This window comes from Pollachius pollachius, assembly GCF_949987615.1.
Source record: "Pollachius pollachius genome assembly, chromosome: 1".
Lineage (NCBI taxonomy): Eukaryota > Metazoa > Chordata > Actinopteri > Gadiformes > Gadidae > Pollachius > Pollachius pollachius.
The window spans coordinates 38,844,566-38,863,695 of record NC_136934.1 but is presented as its reverse complement, the minus strand read 5'-3'; the positions used below and the strand labels follow the sequence as shown (position 1 = coordinate 38,863,695).

The window sequence follows — 19,130 nt, the reverse complement described above, 5'->3', positions numbered from 1 at the left end:
CCGCATGGGCTTCCAAAAAAAGGTCAATGAAAGAGAGACGAAGAAAAAAAGAAGACTGTGTGAACATAAATCTCATTTTTGACAGTTTGGGATTTTTGAAAATCGTAATGTGTGTGTGTGTGTGTGTGTGTGCTTGTGCTTGTCTGCGTGTGTGAATGCGTGGATGGGAAATGGATGAGCTCATTAGCCTCCATTACACACACTTTGACCTCGATTGTATAATTGTTTGCCTTCTCTAAAGTTCTGTAAATAGAGATGGTGAGAAATTGACGGAGTTTGCCATTCTGACCAATCATAATATCATAGTCTGCCAGGCAGCTCACTACTTTAACACCAGGACACACCCACTGGTTTGAAACCAACTGCAATTGGGCAAACCGCAGTAAATAGTTTGTCAACAAACATGGCACTTGGAGTGTCCTCCATCCTCTACTGTTAAATAGAACTGTCTGGTCGGTGGTGTTCCTTGCTCCTAGTTTCCATTATGCAGAGGCTGGCTGGGAGTGAAGGCCGGGCCGCGGGGAGAGGTGATGATGCAGCCGTCGCTGCTCGAAGCTTCAGAGCACTCACGTCATCACCGGTCCCCGGCCAGCTCTACTGGTACTGCTACTAACGTCCACTCCGGTGGTAGGACTAGGTGGTCCTGCTGCTTCTCGTGTGGACTAATCTCTGCTCGCGCCGCGTAGGAAACGAACCACACCACCACCACCTGCAGGATATCAGCCCTCTCTCTCTCTCTCTCTCTCACTCTCACATAGATATGGAGATATCCTCAACTCATGTATTATAAATATAATTTGAAGTGTAAGGGAACCCCCTGTTTCAACCCATATTGGATCTTTAAGATTTATAGAAATGGGTTTTGGGCTGAGAGATCGAGAAAGAAGTAGCTTTAAGCTAGTATCGTTGTTGTGTATAAGCGTTATAATGAGTGATGTTGTATATAAAGTGTGCCACACACCATGGTGTTAACTCTGAAGTGTCTGAGAAGCTTTACCCTCTCTATGACGTGTCCATCAACATCAACCACTGCCCAGACAGAGATCACACAGACCCTTTGTCCCTTTGTTGTGTCATTGAAGTGCCTTTCCTGAGGCACTTCAATGTCATCTCTGTTGTGCATTCGAAAAGAACGCAACTAGATTTGGGGTCGTCGTAACCGTCATTTCTCAAAATACTGCAAACTTTTCTGTTGACTAAGTCCTTCTCTGCATACCTTAGCAGCTTCCTCAAGCTTTGCTGAACTTTTCTGTAGTTAAGACGTCCCAAATCGGCCTAAATTGAACTTTCAACATGTAATCAATTTGGTTGTTTCAGCCCAGTGTCTCCATAATGGCGGTGCTTCTGGGTTACTGACAGAACTGAGCCCTATGGGCAAACACTCTATTTACACATTCAGTTTCCGTCTTGTGTTGGTTAACACATCGGCATAACAATGCCAGAAAGGATGGGCCAAGAGACAGTCCAGTAGATGGCCGTAATGAAACACAGGGATGCCAGCTGCCTTTAAACTCGCGGACTGGCAGGCGAGCCCCAATTTCGGAATCTGCTCGCTCCACTTAAACGTTTCTTACGCCAGACAGACGTAAACCTTTAGGTGCCTCTCCTGGCAATGTGAACGCTTTCATTCACAACACGGCCCTACCGGCAGTCATCCGGAAATGTCCACGGGTCTTGAGCGCACAAATTGGTGGTGCAGATTTCCCGGAATTTCGACCCCTTCTCCCATGACCCTACACAGGAAATTTTCGTGAACATTGAAGGGAAAGACTGCATGTGTGTAGGGGGCTATAGATAACTTTGTTGAAGATCATACAAGACATCATACCACGTCAAAAAAAGCAAAACGATTTTGTGTTCACATCCCCTTTAAAATCCCCCTCTTCGTTTTGTTTTTCTTGACCCGCTCTCTCTTTCTTCATAACAATCATTCGCCTCTGCATGTTTTCTTTCCCGCCTTCCCCCTCATAATGAAGAAAACAAACCGGTTTCCCAGCAAATGATTCATTAGAAGCTTCGCTGCACACTTGCCTCATCACTCACTTTAGTCTGCTGCCAAGTGCCCCATTTCCCTGTTTGTTTACCTCGGCGAGGAGCAGCCGCCTCGCTCCGCTGCCACCGCTGCCTAGGGGAACGGGGACGGGTGGCGGGACGACGATGGAGCTAGCCGGGCCACACACAGTGACACCCGGCACCTGCACTTATAATAAGGTGATTTAGGAGCTTCTTTTGAAGCGCTGCCGGCCGCCTAGAAGCTAAAACAGTAAACTGTTTTCGTAGGCAATGATGGCCGCCGGTTCCTCGTCTGCGTAACATCTGTCTGGCGGAGAGCGTCGCGGAGTGCTGGGTTAAGGAGCTGAAAGCTTCCCCCGACCGAGTCGCCACGCCTGAAGTATGCATCGCCCAGTCCAACCGTACCCATCAAACTCGTTTATAGGTGATAATTGTTGTGCACCGCAAATGGGTGCTTTTAACTATAGTCGAGGAAGAAATAGAGTTGTAAAACGTGTACACTGCTATTCTGTGTGCAGTAGCTGTGACTTTGCCAATGAGGAATTGTAGATCCAAATGGTTGTTTGTGTCGCTCTTTCCTGATTTAGTTGATATGATTTAGTCTGTTCAAAGTGAGCATTGCTTTCTCTACTTTGGTATTTTCATTTGAAAAAAGGAATAGCAACCAAAAATGGTTCAGTTTACTGTCCAACACCCTTAATGATTTATCTTTTGCTTTAGTGAAAATATGCCAGCATGTCATTAAAACTTAACTGTGGGAGAAACCAACTTACTAAATCTCTCTAATTGCACTGCTCCTTCTTTGGCTAAATAGATGTTTTGATCTTTGAGTTGGTCTGCGTGCGGCACTGGTACAGCCTTTAAGAGCCTTTTTTAATGACTCCAAATCTAAAAACAGAGCTTTTCTTCAAATAAAAAAAAAATCCCATCTGATTCCGCTGTGCAGTACATGATTGCCATAAATTCTGTGCAGTTACAGCATATTAAAGGCAAATGTTTCAATCACCATAATGTAACTCAGTAGTCCATCAGGGTACTTTAGTTTGGGGGGGTGGGGGGCAGGGAAAGGGGCTTTGCATGGCTCTTAAAGGGAAATGGCACAGCGCCACGAGAAGTGAGCTGGACCTCAGCCAGCCGAGCCTCAGAAAGCAGATTCTAGGAGCAGTCAGGCAGAGGTAATCTCAGGTTAGTAATGCTAAAGGTTTCCTACAGCATTAAGAGCGATGGCAGGCCCAGAGGCCATGGTCACCATTGCCGCAATGCTTCCTGGGTCGTCGTGGTTATGCAAAGCTGTCCTAGGGCGATCGGGCGGTTCACGGACAACGCTAAATCAACCCTGTAGCGTTGGTTTCTCGATGTAACTCCCACTCATTGCAGTCTCCAGGCCAAGTGGACCTCGGGTTGACACAAAGACAGGCAAGACATAGCGAGAACATGCAAGAAGGGAGGGTCAACCAGAACAAACATTGTTTTTTTCAAACGCCAAAGAGATATTTCTCCTCACCCCAACCCTAAGGATTAATGCATGATCATAATTGTTTTAGAATATCTGGAGGTGGACAAGCCTGAGAAAATATGTCTTTTTTTTTTTCATTAACATTTTCCAAAGGACTTATGTTGTGACCTGTGTGGGTGGAGCTGGACATTAAGAATGTGTAGTGCAAGTTGTAGAGAGCTCCAGATCAGAGTTCATCTAGGAAAGCGCGGAGGAAATGTCAGAACGTCAGCCATAAATGTAGCCTTGGACTTTCCCTCTCAACGTGGATGGAATTCAAGAATTTCATCCACATTTACCTTTATTTGACCCAAATATGGGTGTGATATTTGCCATATTTCTTTTTTTCTTTTGGAGAAACGTGTATAAGAGCTGGATTACTCTTGTTCCCAAATGATTCAGCAGACATGTCTTGTAACATTAAAGGTTGAGATAGATCTTATTTTCACCCATACAGCAATGCCACCACAAGTGGCGTGCAGTGAGCCGCCAGCTCTGAGTTGTGTTGAGTGGCGGTCCTGAACAGCAGATGACTGTTATCTTTGATCTGTTCAACAGAGAGCCGGACCACTGGGTAGAGCGAGAGCATTGGGTTCTTCTCTCCTAGGGTCTGTTTCTGACTACGCTATTAACTGCAGGCCACACTACCAGACACCGTCATCCTTGACTGAATGCCTTAGAACAGATTCAAAGTCCCAACCATACAGAAAAACTGTGATTTGGGTTTATTTTTTACCTTGCTTGCCTGATAGACCAGGCAAGTATGATGTTTCAATTGAAAACGGTGAGCCACAGAAACTATAAATCCATTAAAAAAACCATTATCGTTATTGGATTTAGTATGACAATCATTGTAACCATCCTGTTTACACTGTCTTGTTACATTTCGACCTGACTCACTTGACGAGTCACCATACGGCTATCTGGGAAATCGTCTGAAACATCCCGTGAGTGCGCGAGTGCGTGTGCGTTTGTGTGTGTGTGTGTGTGTCTGTGTCTGTGTGCGTGCACGTACACATGAGTATACCCATGAGCAAGAGAGCCTTGCAGCCCGTGCGCTGCATCTTACGCTGTGTTGTGGTGTCTGGCGACTTCTGTGTATACAGCCTGTGGTTCATTCCATAAATATCTGTGGCCTCTCTGATGTTATTCTCAGGGCTACTCCTCTACGAGAAGCCACACCGCAACACTTGTATTCATCAGGCTGCACTTAGAGGTTTGCGAGGGGAAAAGGGGGATTTAGGATTTAAAGGGGAGGCCAGCCCCATTTAGGGACCGTTTTCTGCATGTGAGAAACGTCGAAAACGCGCGGGAGATGAGTCGGAGGCTAGTTAGGCTGTCCCGGGACCACAGTGGGCGGCATACACTTCAGCGGCTGTTGTTCAGAGAAACCGCCTTTACGTTCACCACCACTCAGACACTGGTCAACCCCGTTTGTAATCTTAAGGACGGGCTGACTCCCTCACCCACTCATCGGTGCTCAACATATTCCGACGCACTTGTTTGTGCTCGACCCAGCGTGACAAACCAAGCTGTCGGACGGCCGTTCACGGTGTCCTCTCTCATTGGGTTGCTGACGTATCCCAGCCAACCTCAAGCCTCCGTCCCCCCACAAAGCCTCCAGCAGCGTGTGAGTGCTGGAATGCCGTGGCGTGGCGTGGCGTGCCGCGGTGGCACCCAGGGGTGACAGACCTTCTACCTCAGCTTCCCCAAACGTTGTCCTTGTGGCCGGGCATCCGGCTGTCTGTCAGGGCCGGGCCGGGCGCTGACAGAGGAGAGCGGGATCACCCCTCAGCTGTCCCGCCTCAAACAAAGACCCTGAACCCGGGAAGACCTCCTGAACTACAGGACCGGGCTGTGTGTTTGTGTGTGTGTGTGTGTGTGTGGGGGGGGTCTTTGTATGTATGTGTGTGTGTGTTTGTGTCATCCTGAGGCAGGATGTGGGGGTTATATGAATGGCTGCCCAATCTGCTGAAGCTTTCAATTCACACATTCTAAAGGTGTCCCTACACGTGTGTGTGTGTGTGTGTGTGTGTTCATATTTTCATTCATAACTACAGATGTGGAATTCAATGTGTGTGTGTGTGTACAATTCATACTGTGCATGTTTGCGTTAAGTGTTGGGTGTGTTTTGTATAATATCAACAATGTGTCGTCAGTAAATTGAATGTGTGTCTCTGACACCATCCTGGCCCATTTCAGTGTCTTTGACCTCGATCTCCGGGACATGTTGACAGTCCAGCATCCTGGGGTAGTGCTGTGTTTCAGACCGTCACTGGGCTGTCAGGGATTCTCTGACCGGCCAGTCATATTGCAGCATGGTGGGCCAGACATTGGACACAACACTGTCCAGGGGAATGCTGATCGTTCTGGCCTTGGAGTTACTGACTGTACTGGGGCTGTACTGGGTTTGTTCGGTCAGGGTTCAAGTGGTAGATGACGTAAGCTACGGGTCAAGATGTGTCTATGATGGTTGTTGGTAGATGTTTGTAACCGTCCATTTACCAAGGACGGTTGTCTCCTTGGTAAATGCTGAACTTCTTCGCCAACAAACATTGAGGTGTTGGAGAAGCTGGGCTTGCAAATGCATTTTGTTTATAATCTTTGATTTGCTTTTCTATAACTTATCTATGCCAACAAATATTTTAATTAGTTGAATGCTTTTGTATGAACACGTATTTTATCTCAGTAACTGTGTGTGTGTGTGTGTGGGGGGGGGGGTCTGTGTGTGTGTGTGTGTGTGTGTGTGTGTGTGTGTGTGTGTGTGTGTGTGTGCGTGTGCTTCAGCAACTGTGTGTGTGTGTGTGTGTGTGTGTGTATGTTTGCGTGTGCACGGGCCGCTGTGTGTGCGTGTGTGCATGTTCTTGGTGGTCAGTGTTCTGCAGCTAACTGACATTTGGTGGGAGGATTTGCACCCTTTCAAAGAAGAGCAAATTAACAGAGATGATCAAATAAGAAGAACGGACTCAAATAATTGAGGGGAAGAAGACCTCAGGAGGAGGAAGGAGTGTGCAGATGCTCTCAGATGTCCATGTGTGAAGCCAGAAGCCCTCTATCTGTGGCTGGCCGATGCCAGCGGGAACCCAGCGGGATGATTACTTAATGCGTGTGTGTAATAAGGGGCGTATTCTAGCAAGGAGGAAGGGGCAAGGAGACATGAAAGAGCCAGTTGTTGGCACGGGACTGGGATTCCTCCAGCACTCACACTTCCTCCTCCCTGTCTTCGCCAGCCTACCCAGTGAGTCGTGGCTCTTGATCTAAGGCTCCCCATCGCCGACCGCACGCATGCAACTCTCTGGAACGCCGGCTTCTATGTTTTGCAATCAGTTTAATTTATTAGAGCTGTATTGATATAGCATTTAAGTAGAATTCCTGTATTCATCATGCGTGTTTGTGTTGTTGTGCTTGCGTGTTGTTGTGCTCGTGTTGATCAGCGCAGAAACTCATCAACACGAGCACAAACACAAAAGCCAAATGCCCAGGCCGTGGCAAGACACAAGGCTTCCATTGACTTGTCGACATTGCTCAGTGCCCGAACGTCGGGCCGGGAGGGCGTCACTTATGTTCAGTATGAGGATGGACACGTGGTGTGTGTGTGTGTGTGTGTGTGTGTGTGTGTGTGTGCGCTCATACATCTGCCCTGACATGCCTGCATGAACAGTGTGTTCGAGAGCAGAAAAGCAGAACGGCTGTGCTTAATGCCTCTTTCTATGCACACACACATTTGTGACCCTGCCAGAATCTCATGTGTGCATGTGTGTGAGATCAGACCTGTGCATGTGTGAGCTTGTGTGTGCGATCATACGAGTGCACGTAATCTAGAATGCGTCGCAGTCACGTTGCCTCAGCAGCAGGTTGGCGTGAACCACAGGGGGGAATGTGAAGCCCTGATGGAGACAACTCTACTGTGGTGGTCCCCTTTATTCTCTACTTCACACACCAGCACAGTGACACACACGCACAACAAACAAAAAGACACAAGTATGCAACGACACATGCACAAGAACACAACGACACATGCACGTCTGTGTGCACATAGACATGCACACAAAGACAGACACACAGACACGCACACTCCAATCCATGCTCTCATTGCATAGCTCCGGTTACACACATTCAATCAGCGCAGGAACTGATCAACACAAGCTCAAACACAAAAACCAAATGCCCAGGCCCTGGCAAGACACAAGGCTTCCATTCCACAGTAATGACGGAGCACCATCATTTTCTCTCTCACACATACACACACACACACACACACACAAACTGCCACCCACTCAAACACACACATACACAGACCCTGCCCTTGATATACTTTCCATCTCCTCCGCTAACGTATGACCCGTGGCATTCGCAGCGCTTTCAAAGTGGAGGCTGCGTCTTGAGAAAGAGGGTGTGAGGTTTGTGCTAGCTCGGTAATGAATTGATACTATTGGCGTCCGTTGAAAGTCCCCCTTAGAGAGCGCCACCGGAGGGGGGGGGCAGGGCCCTGGCGTTCGTTCTCACGGTTGGGGGAGAGATCCAGCTGACAGACACATGTTGAACCACTGACGTCTGCTACGCTGTCACACTGTGATGCACTCACACACACACACACACACACACACACACACACACACACACACACACACACACACATGCATACACACATGCACACACACACACGCATAGACAAGCAGGGGTACACACACAAGCACATTGAAACACACACGCAGACGCAAGCACACACTCGCACACAGATACACACACGCTTAAACACACACACACACACACACACACACACACACTATACTGAACCCATGCCAAGATATACATGATCAAATGGAGCGACGCATAAAGCTATGGATGTGTCCACAAATGCACGCCCGGGGACGTGCACACGAGGCCACTGCATGTGGTGTGTTTTAAGACATTTGGGATGTGAATGTTATTTTTCTAGGTAACCTTGGATATCTGCCTAAAATAATGGTGCCAACCCAGAAGCGCTTGTTATTCAGCTTCCTACCGTCCTCCTTTACATATGTCATCCTGACTCATCTCACTCAGTTCAGTCTGCCTGGAGGATGCAAGACACCTTTAATTCTACCTTGTCCTACTGATGTTTATCGAGGGTGACCAGCAGTCTCAAATTCCTTCCGTGTCCCACTGTATGACTCTCTCACTCTCCTCTGTGCCCGTTGTCCTTGCTGTGGGAACATATTGAGCAACCGCCTTTTGCTGTCTCTTTTTTTTACTTCCATTTTTCCTCCGCTCCTCCCTCCTGCCATGACTATGGCAAATGATTTGGCCCGAGCACAGCCTGGTTTGATGTGTGCCCCCCCCCCCCCCCCCCTCGGTAATGATTTACACCTGGGCCACTGCACTGCACGGCATTTCTGCTCAACAGAAGCACTGTGGCCCCTGCCTGCCTAAAAACCTGCCCTCAGGTTTTTCGTTTGTTTAAAAGCATGTGTGGGTTATAGAATCCCTCAGAAAAATGTGTGTGTGTGTGTGTGTGTTTGCGTGCATGTGGCAAAAAGCAAACTCCCATCGTCCTGTGGGCGTGTTGTAATAGAACCAATAAGGTCCACTCCCATTCTCAGTCAAACACAGACCTCTCTTATTGTCCCCGTCAGATTTTGCCCCTGCTGTTCCTTCATGGTTTTGCTTTTGTATCGGTTTTCAGTTATATCCTTTTTTTCACATTTGCACACAAGCGCCCGCTGGGGGTGGTATGGCAGGGGTTGTGTGTGTGGGGGGGGGGGGGGGTTCTATGCTGGCATCCCATGTTTTCCCAGCGTTGCCTGCATGGAGCTGTGGTCTGTTAGAAGCCCTGCCTGAAGGGGCCTTCGTCCCCCTCCTCCTCATCTTCCTCCTCTTCCTCCTCCTCTTTCCCACTCTTCCCAAAGTGAGATTAGTGTGGCTCAGTGTAGGTTGGCACACGATGGGACATGGACTGGAGAGAGGGCTGAAAGGGGGTCAGTAGATTTAGGGAAAGGTTTGGCATTAAAGTTTGGAAGGTCGAGGATGTTGGTGAGCCCCTTTCCTTGAGACAGGTCATGGTTTGTTTGTTTGAAATCAGTCTTGGCCAAATCATTAAAGTGTACGCTTATGGCTTCTTCGCGTCATCATAAACAACAGATTTATTCTAGCTGGACTGGTGGTCTTTGCATCAATCCCAGGTTGACGGCCGTCCGATGACTACACTACAAAAGTAAATGTTCTTTTGAAATCAAATTTCTAGGATTTCATTTTCTTCCCTGAAAGAAAAACAATGGGGAGGTTCACACACTCTGCATTGTTCCCGGGTTGCATATTGGAACAAGATGACATGCCAGCCAGAACACAGGAACCATGGACACATTGGTCTCCCAGACCCACTGTGAAGGCCTCCAGACGAGGGTAGCTGGAACCAGTATAGTGAAACACTGTCATGGAGGGCTTCATAGCACTTCTTAGTGCGTCTCAAAAGTATGTTAATCCTTGAGTTCCAGTCTGCACTGGTTTGTTTTAGCTACTTGCGTGTATCGTGACGCATTTCAAATGTCCGAGATTACTCGCCCTCTGCAGATCTCGCCTTCTACTTGTGCTCTCATCATTTCAATGCTATTGTGTTTTATTTCAACCTTTTTCCTTCCGTCTTTCTTTGCCTTCTCCCTGCACCTCCTCCCCGACCTTCCAGAACCCCACTGCTCCTGGTTTAATACGGCGCGATATGTCTTCGCTCCTTCTGTTTGAGTTCCTCGGTAAATAAAGATGGAAATAGGAGGACCAGCCCCGTATAGACATGTCGTTTAGTGTAAACACACCAGGCGGGTTGAATGGAGCTGAAATTTGGTATTATAAACACGGTCGTTCGGCGAGGAGGAAGAATTAGCCGACGGAGGAAGCATGCGTGCGCCGGGTTATTCTAATTATTTGATGATGTTACCACTTTGCCGACAGAGTATTTGGACTCTATCTCATGAGAACGGGGTTCTAGTCCCGATGTCTCTGGTGGCTGCTGGGTCATCTAAGTGGCGCTGTTATCCTCCCAACCCCCCCCCCCCATCAGACTTCGGACATGCCTTTTTAATTCCATTATGTGGGAGCTTCCAGCAGCAGGCCTGTGTATTAGGTTTCTCTCTGTGCCTTTTGTTTGTTGGAAGCAAAATCCAAATTAGAACAAAATGTTGTATAAGGTCAAGACGAACGTCAAGGGGAGAGAGACCCTACTGTTTTAGCTATCCAGTTACATGTTTGTTCAGCCTGTCTTCTAAACCTGTAGCCCACGTTAAGCTAATCAAATATGGCCATCATTTCCCTGACTTTGTTTAGGAAAATTTCCGTGCTCTATCCCAAGATGGCTGCGGCCTTGATATGTAATCTGTCTGCTTTAAACATTTGTCAGATTTCAATAATTGCTGTAAACAATTTGTAATCAACTTCAAAGTCCACTGCCAAGCACCCTCATTTTCACAGATAAAAATGAGCATCTTCAGAATGCTTACAAGCGCGTCTGCGCTCGCTTGTGGGTGTGCGCATGCACGCGTTTGTGTTAATGCAAACCAGCTTGGCAACACTGAAGCGCTTAATCAATTTCAAGTGGAAAAAACAGTAGTGGCTCATGCTGTTCTGTTGGATCCATAAAAGCGAGTCTAATTTTACAGCGCCATAAAACACCCTCCCTGCCGGAGCAAGTACTGAAGTACAGTTTTTTTTGTGGGCTGAGTAAATCACAAGGTATATGATGTACTCATCCCGATCCAACTCCTATCACATGGGCGGCATGTGTGTGCCTGTGCACCATGAACACTAGGTGCTCCAGATTCTTAACCCATGTCGAGAACCTCTCCGCGTGGAAGTCGTACTTTTACTTTTAGTGAACTAAAACCGTAGCAATGGCCCAGTAACATGTGAAGCACAGCTGTGCAATTACTGTTTTCTCTGATAACATGCGTCAATCCACTTTAAACTGCATCAGCTGTACAACAAAAAAATTATTCCCAAGTGGTTTTTATCATTATTTTGTAGCCCAGCTTGTGATGTTTTTCAGCCGGACCATTGAGAAGGCCTTGTGCATAAGCCAGAGACCCGCCGAAAGCTTTTTGATCTACACTCTTCTTTTGAGGGGAAAGAACGATTATTTTCCTTTAATTAGTGTTAAAGTAGCATTGAGGCATGTGTCTGTTGTACTTTAGTGTGATGGGAGGGATTGTATATGAAGGCCAGATCAGAGCTGGCCATCCCTGCCACATTCCCAACTGTAGCCAGTTACGAATAATCTTTTTCATGCATGTGTTTAGTGATTAATTAAAGATAAGGCCGCTCAAATTAAAATGGCGCAGGCATTACATCATTGCAGAATTACCCGGGTTGGGACGTGGATCTGGTTTGAATCAAGATCGGAGGAAGTCAACCAAGCATTCCCTTAGCACCTCGGCATCAGAGACGGGCTCCTAAAACACCCAGCTGACATGTTTTATAAAAGCAGCTCTATGTTGCCTCTCAGGGTAGGGAGGAAGCATGGCCAACATGTTAGTGCTAACAGAGGAAGTGATTTCACTAGCGCCGGCCCACTCGGTTCCGAGGAGAAAGAGTGTAGCATTGTTAAGTGCTGTTACACACACACACACACACACACACACAATCCTACATATGCACATACATGTGTGTGTAACTGCAACACACACACACACACACACAAAAAACACAAACACACAGTACTGCTGTGTGTTTGTTTGTGTGTGTGTGGGTCCTACTAGCTTGGTGGGGAATCCAAGGCACATGTCCTGCCGGATCCAGAGCAGATGGACCTCCAGATCCAGGGGAACCAGCTCCACGTCGGTGTCTTTTCAAAGGATGAATTACTGTCCCCATTAGCCAGGAATGCTCTGTGTTTAGAGCTACCTGCAAACAGCAGCCAGATAGGATATTGTGTTTGTGTGTGTGTGTGTGTGCGCGTGTGTGTGTGTGTGTGTGCTATATTTTTCCATGTTAGTGATGTTTAAGGGTATGTTTAGTCCAAGCAAAACAGACTCATACAGTTCTGTGCAAGTGGTGTTTCTTAGGGGATTTGGTTGGAGGTGTTTGTGTAAACGACATACAAACAAGTATTGAGCTGAAATACATCCCATCAACTGCTGGTCAAAGCTCAGGAACATATTGCAGACCAAATGGTTACTCTTAGAGTTTACTCCTACCTGGGTGTTTGATACACTTTGCAGTGCAACACGTGGCCATTCAGCACAATGAAATACTTAAGACGAACATCAATATGCAATTCAATGTATTTAGTAATTCTGGATAGTCATTTGGGATCCTTGGTTTGTTGTCTATGCCGACATCGTGTGAGGTTGAGACAAAGTATCATGGGGATTGAATTGGAATCTGAATGAAAAAATCCTCAAAACACCATCAAACGTCCAATCAAAATAAACCTCACGACGGAGTTCCATCCATCATCTTCTCGATGTGTACGATGGCAGCTTTACAAACAGGAAGATGTGATGCCAGCATCGCTGTTGCAGGCCCCAGCAGGATGAGCCCATCAACTGTAACCAGGCACGACTGATGTCTTCTGCGTGGTGGCGCGCGCACACACAAACCCACACACACACACACACACACACACGCACACGCTGACACGTTAGCCAGCTTCCTCTACGTTGCCGACGGCCGCATCGCACCGGCGGTGTTTATAACAGCGTAGCTTCCCTTGACATGTAAACTGCAGGGGAGAGATAAATGACTCCTGCAATTAAGATGTTGAATTCTAAGTGCAAACACTGACTTTTAGTATATACACGGCGTCACTGTAAACAGTGGGGCCCTTTCTTCACCGGCACCGCTTGCTTCTCGCGCCGCTGTCCTCCGCTGGGTGGTATGGGATGGAAGCAGAGGGCCGGCCGCCTTGACATCTGGGTCCAGGGGTCCTGGTTCCCCCGTCCCATTCAGGCCTGTCCGAGGGGGAAACATCCAGTCGTCGAGCCCCGATGCTCGTGTTTGAATACCTTAAGCGAGCAAGCATCTGTTGGGAACAGCAGGGAGGGATGGCAGTGGTTGGAGATCTATTCATTGTTTTGCTTTGCTTCTTTGTAATGTACACCTTACCCCCGTGGCCATGGGTAACTGCCCGGGCCCGCTGCACACTCTCCATAAACATAGCGGGGACTGCACAGAAATGCAACGGTACTTTACTTTTACAACCGTACTCCCCGTTCCCCTTTGTGTCATAAATATAGAAATTTGTTGTGGCTTTTTTGCAGTTTTTGCCTGATTCACTTGCGGCTTGTGTTGAAATGCTTCCATCATCAGAACTCATTTTAGTAGCAGCTGCCTGAAGAGAAAAAAATCTCTTGAGTGACTTAACCTTTTTTTTCTCTTTTTGCTGATCTGCCATGTTCCACGACATCATTTCCCTCCTCACGCTCGGCGGGCTGCTCAGCATTCTAATTCCAAGCCCTAATTGCTATAATTGGAAGATGCAAATTAGGAGCAATTGGATTTGACTGGGGTCATAAATCCACCCCTCAGAAGTTGCCGAGTTTTTTTGGCAATCGGGGCTGGACCACCGTCAGTAGGGCCGCTTAACTTACTAAGTAATTGCCCTTTTCATGAATCATAATGTGTACGAATCCCCCCCGCACACGCACGCACACCCGCACATACGAACGCATGCATACAGGCCCCCTGGGACTGATTAAATCCACCAGGGCCGATGGTCTCCAAAACACAAATGGAGCTGCGGGGTGCTAATTCGAGGAGAAAAATGCTCCTCCAACCTCAGTAGAATATTACATTTTGCATGGTTCACAGTGTGGGTACGGGACCCCGGTAGGGGAGCTGGTGTCCACTTTGCTCTTTATTTTTTTACTATTTCAGCTTTAGTGGATGCATAAAAGCTCCGGTGCCAAAAACGACACCGCAGGATAAAAAAGACGTGCACCGTTTCGAGCAGAGAGCGCAGAATCTCGCAGTATACAGCACGTCTGTGTACAGAGCTAATTTAGCTTGACTCCCTCGAATTAGGCCTGAGATCGCACTGAAACTTCTGCTCTGCTAGTATGTATGCTCCAACAGAAGAGCAGAAACAGAGAGCCCTGGCTCACGTATACACACACACATATTCAAGCACATACACACAAACACAACTAAACACACACACACACACACACACACACACATGTCCACCAACACGTGGGTCGCTGTGGAGCATGTAAGCAGACGTGTATTGCATGTGATTGTTAGGGGAAACGGAGTGAAAAACAGGGGTCCGAGGTTGCGGGTTCAGGTTGCGGATTTCAGAGTGACGAGATCCAGAAGCCGTAGGCTTGGTATTGCCCCGGTGCTTCCTGCCCCTGTGGCCCAGAGGGGGGGCAGCGGGAGGCTGAGTGGGGGACAAGGGTGAGGGAGAGTTGGGGACGAGAGAGAGGGGGAGAGAGAGAGAGAGAGAGAAAGAGAGAGAGAGAGAGAGGCCCTAGAGCCAGGGGCCACGATAATGCACCCTGCCCCACAGAAGCACCTCGGGAGGGGGCTGAACCCAGCAGCTCTCTCAGCCCCTTAGCTCCGCTCCGGATCCTGCTGCGGTTCGTTTTATGACCTTGAACCACAGTTAACCTTGAAAAGCTCTGTGTGGAAATTAAAGCCTTCTAAAAATCCCCCTTTTTAACTTTGTGCAAGCACGCTTAGTTATTTATTCTTTCCTTCTGTGCAACAGGCCTTTAATATCCATTCTGCACGTGTGTGTGTGTGTGTCTGTATGTGCGTGTGTGTCTGTCTGTATATTTATATCGACAATGTGTCCAAGAAGATGATGGTTCATTGAATTTTTTTAACTGTTGATATTTCCAATACATTCAATACTTAATAGTCATAATAATTCAAGATGTATATGAACATGTCCCATGCATGCAAACACCGAAGACGTACTGGGCTGAGACCAGAATGTGTAATCGTCCCATTGTGTATAGGTCTTTATCTTGTTTGACCGAATTAGAAATGTAGTTCTCTCCCATGATATAGCATCCCCTAACAGCTCTGCTTCCAGCTCCTACATTCTGCAGACAACCACCCCCTTGGCAATTTCAATATTATTTTGTTCCACGTCCTCCAACTCCAAGTTTAAAATTAGATTAACGCTTTGAGAGTCGATAGAGAGTATGCAAAGATTGTCCCGGTGGTTTTTCACAACTCGTACTGAGTTTCAACTTTGTCAGGAGGAGAATTCCGAATGTGTTTTGAAATAATAGCCATGATCACCATGAAACAGGATTTTCTTACGGCTGGAGCGTTTGATACATTTTTTTAACACATAAATTGCAGAATTTGCTCGTAAAAATACTGTTTTTGTGGTCTTTCCCTGCAATTAAAAAGAAGACTTGGCTGAGGAACAAGGACGAATCTAACAACTCATGTTCGAGAGAACAAATTCTCTCTCTCTCTCTCTCTCGCCCCCCATCTGTGAGAGCATATGTCATTCATGACTTGTTCCTCCACCATATTTCCCAGAAGGCCACGGCAGGCGCCTGAGAATGGCACCTGAGACATAGTAGAGGGGGGTTCTCAACCTGACCGGTTCTATGTACTGTTATCCGGTTCGGTGGAGCAGCCGGTCCCAGGCCACTCTGCCGGTTCCCCCCGGCCTGAGCGGTGTGGTCCTCACACGACCAATCCAGAATCTCCAAACCAACAGCATTTTTCCTTCCCCCCCCTTCCTCGCCTGCCCGACATGTACAACAGAATCTGGTTCCAATTATTATCCACCCCAAGGGGAACATCCAAAATTCCTCATTTGTGAGAAATGAAGCTCCCCCTGTTTCCTGCGATTGGCTGAAGTATGTCTTTTGATATTAAATCACAGCAGTTTCCACTGGCTGCATGACCAAGACAAATGTTTATCGTAGTTATTTATGTCACTGGAGCTCCCCCCCTCCCAACATGCAGCCACTCGGCGACTTTAGCTTGTGTACCACCACCCCCCCCCCCCCCCGCCATGTTGATTATGACTGAGCGCGTCCCCCTAAATAAGCTGAGGTTAAGAGATAATTCGGGAAAAGTGCATGAGGTAACTGCGGTTTGTTTAATGCGAAAAAGAAACAGTGATGGAGGTAGTGTTACAAGAGGCCCTAATGACTGACACATCCCACCCAAACGTTACAGGGTCGGCCGCTTGACGTGGGATCGTGTTCTGTTGATAAATGCGGTTCCAAATTTTGATTAAGGATCTGTTTCACTTGTTTGTATGTCAACAAAGCCGGCTCAGCTCAGTTATGCACCTCAGATCTCCCATTGCCGTTGTTTTGGTAGTTTGCGCTCATTGTCATAACATCAGGCTCTGGTTGAGGCCTTCCCAGTGTAGCTGAAGCGCGCGAGATCGCTCTGTGAAAATTGCCATTGACGTTGCCGAAACAAATAAAACCACTCATGCTGTCAGTACATCTGTAGCCATTTTAAGCCTTTATTTATGCCGTTTAAGCTCTCATTTGAATTCACTAGCACAAATAAACATATCATAATTAAGCGAAGGCCCCTGATGTCATATGCAGATGTCGGATTTTGATTGCTCCCTTCTTTTTTTTTACGCTCGGATTTCGTCAGGTTCTTGTCTCTCGAGGCAAAATAGATGACATCATTGTTTCTTGGCATGGACTGGGCCAGCATTTTGCTCGCTTTGCCGTAGCGCTGCGACTGTAGAGGAACGCGCCTGCGGGGGCTGCGGACGTATCTCTCCAATCTCTTCCACCGCGTTACGGAGCTGCACGCCCCTGCAAGGGGGCCCCCGCGTATCCCCCGGGCCTCCGGACCTCCACGCCGTCCGGCCAGAGGTTCAAACAATGCCGGCTCCTAATGATAAGCTGGCATGCTCTCAATTAGGCCCCGTTTCAAGGATCTCGCTCCACTAGGCCCCGTGGGTTATTTGTGAGCGCTCTGGATACGTGAGTGTATCCCTGGGGGTTAAATTGAGCCCTACACCCCGTTCTGGATAACATGCGCACAGCTACCATGATCAGGCATCAAACCGGCCTGAGACCGGAAAGGAAGCTGAAATGACGGAGGCCGGCTGCCAGCGCGGCTCCCCTGGTTCCCTCTAACTGACTTCCTGGTCTACTGTTGGGACCACAGTACAGGGCTCGGTAACAGGCACTAATAAGGATCGTCTTGACCCAGCGCCGCTGCTCAAATCAAGAACACGTATCGGGTTTTATACAGCCGGGGTCGTCGTTATTATTGTTGGACATGTTTTAAAGACATTGTTAACTGCATGTACGATGTGGCTGGGGAATCGGTTTCCCCCCCGGCCACCCCCCCAGTTGATCTGCCAAGCCCGGGCTCTTGCACGCACATGGACATACACAGACACACACCAGCCATCGCCACCAAGCGAATGGAAACAGTTTTCTTTCCATTGGGAGAAGTTTATTTACAGCAACACGCCTTCCCTTATGTCACCAAATGACGCGACTTCAAATGCATCAACGTCCACTGGATTTGGCCTTGGATATGGCATTCCCGTCTAAGATAATTGAAATGATTGTTCTGGCTTTGTTTGCGTGATCATCGTTTCGTGTGCGACCACCCCTTCTTTGTCTTTGTATTCGTGAGCCCTGGTGAGTAGCGTCCCAACACCCCAATGTCCCAACACCGCCCAACCCTAACCTTCCCTTCTGCAACCCTGCCTCTCACCCGGCAGGCTGGCGTTGAACCTGGGCATCCTGCGAGACCCTGGATCTGAGGTGGAGGACCGCCAGTACCAGCTGGACCTCCAGTCCATCAACATCGGCACGGCCCAGTGGGAGCAGCTCAAGCCGGAGAAGGAAGGCACCAAGGGCGGGGCGGCCGTCGAGACGGAGAGGAACTCCCAGAACCCCGCGCTGGAGTGGAACATGGCCAGCAGGTGAGGACCAGGCACCATGACAACCCATAAGGGCATAGTATAATGCTTAGTTTATTTTTTCAAGTTGTAACACGGAAGGTTCTGCATAGATCGTACACTACCGTTCAAAAGTTGGGGTCACCCAGACAATTTCCTGTTTTCCATGAAAACTCACACGTTTATTCAACGGTTTTCACTTGTGCTAGCATAATTGCACAAAGGCATTCTAATCCTCAATGAGCCTTTTAGCACGATTAGCTAAACAATGTAACATTAGAACAAAGGAGTGATGGTTGCTGGAAATGGATCTCTGTACACCTATCTAGATATTCCATAAAAAAGCCATTTCCAGCAAGAATATTAACTAAGCACATTAGCAATGTCTAAACTGAATTTCTGATAAATGTATGAAAAAAACTAAAATAAGGACATTTCTAAGTGACCCCAAACTTTTGAACGGTAGTGTACCTGTATCATTGAACGCCTTTCCCATATGAAGTTCTGCTCGTCTTGCTGTAGGAGAAGCGGTAGCGGCGAGTTCTTCTCCTTCTTTCTCATGAAGCCTCCTCGTAATTACCAACCCTGTCATTTTTTTTACAGCGCCGGGAGCTAAAACAAGCATGAGTGTAACGGGCCGTTTGGCCCTGCTGCCTAGCTTCTTCTCATGTTTAGAGAGGATCAGGCCCAACACTCACACAATCACAGGCTAGTGGTCCACATCGGCTCCCCGTACTCATAGAGGTTAGAAAGAAGCCCGTGGAAGACCAGCGCTCTGAGCGATCGAGACCA

The 19,130-nt window shown here is 47.8% G+C and overlaps 1 protein-coding gene across 3 annotated transcripts in view; it reads left to right on the top strand.

The window, feature by feature from the left end:
- The window catches only part of vps13b (vacuolar protein sorting 13 homolog B), a 328,377-nt gene that overhangs the window by 181,459 nt on the left and 127,788 nt on the right, over positions 1–19,130 (top strand). For all 3 annotated transcript variants that reach the window (XM_079746793.1, XM_079746792.1, XM_079746794.1), the window contains exon 32: positions 18,159–18,362. In XM_079746793.1, the coding sequence (XP_079602919.1) occupies positions 18,159–18,362 (204 nt within the window). The remainder of the gene's footprint in view (positions 1–18,158; positions 18,363–19,130) is intronic.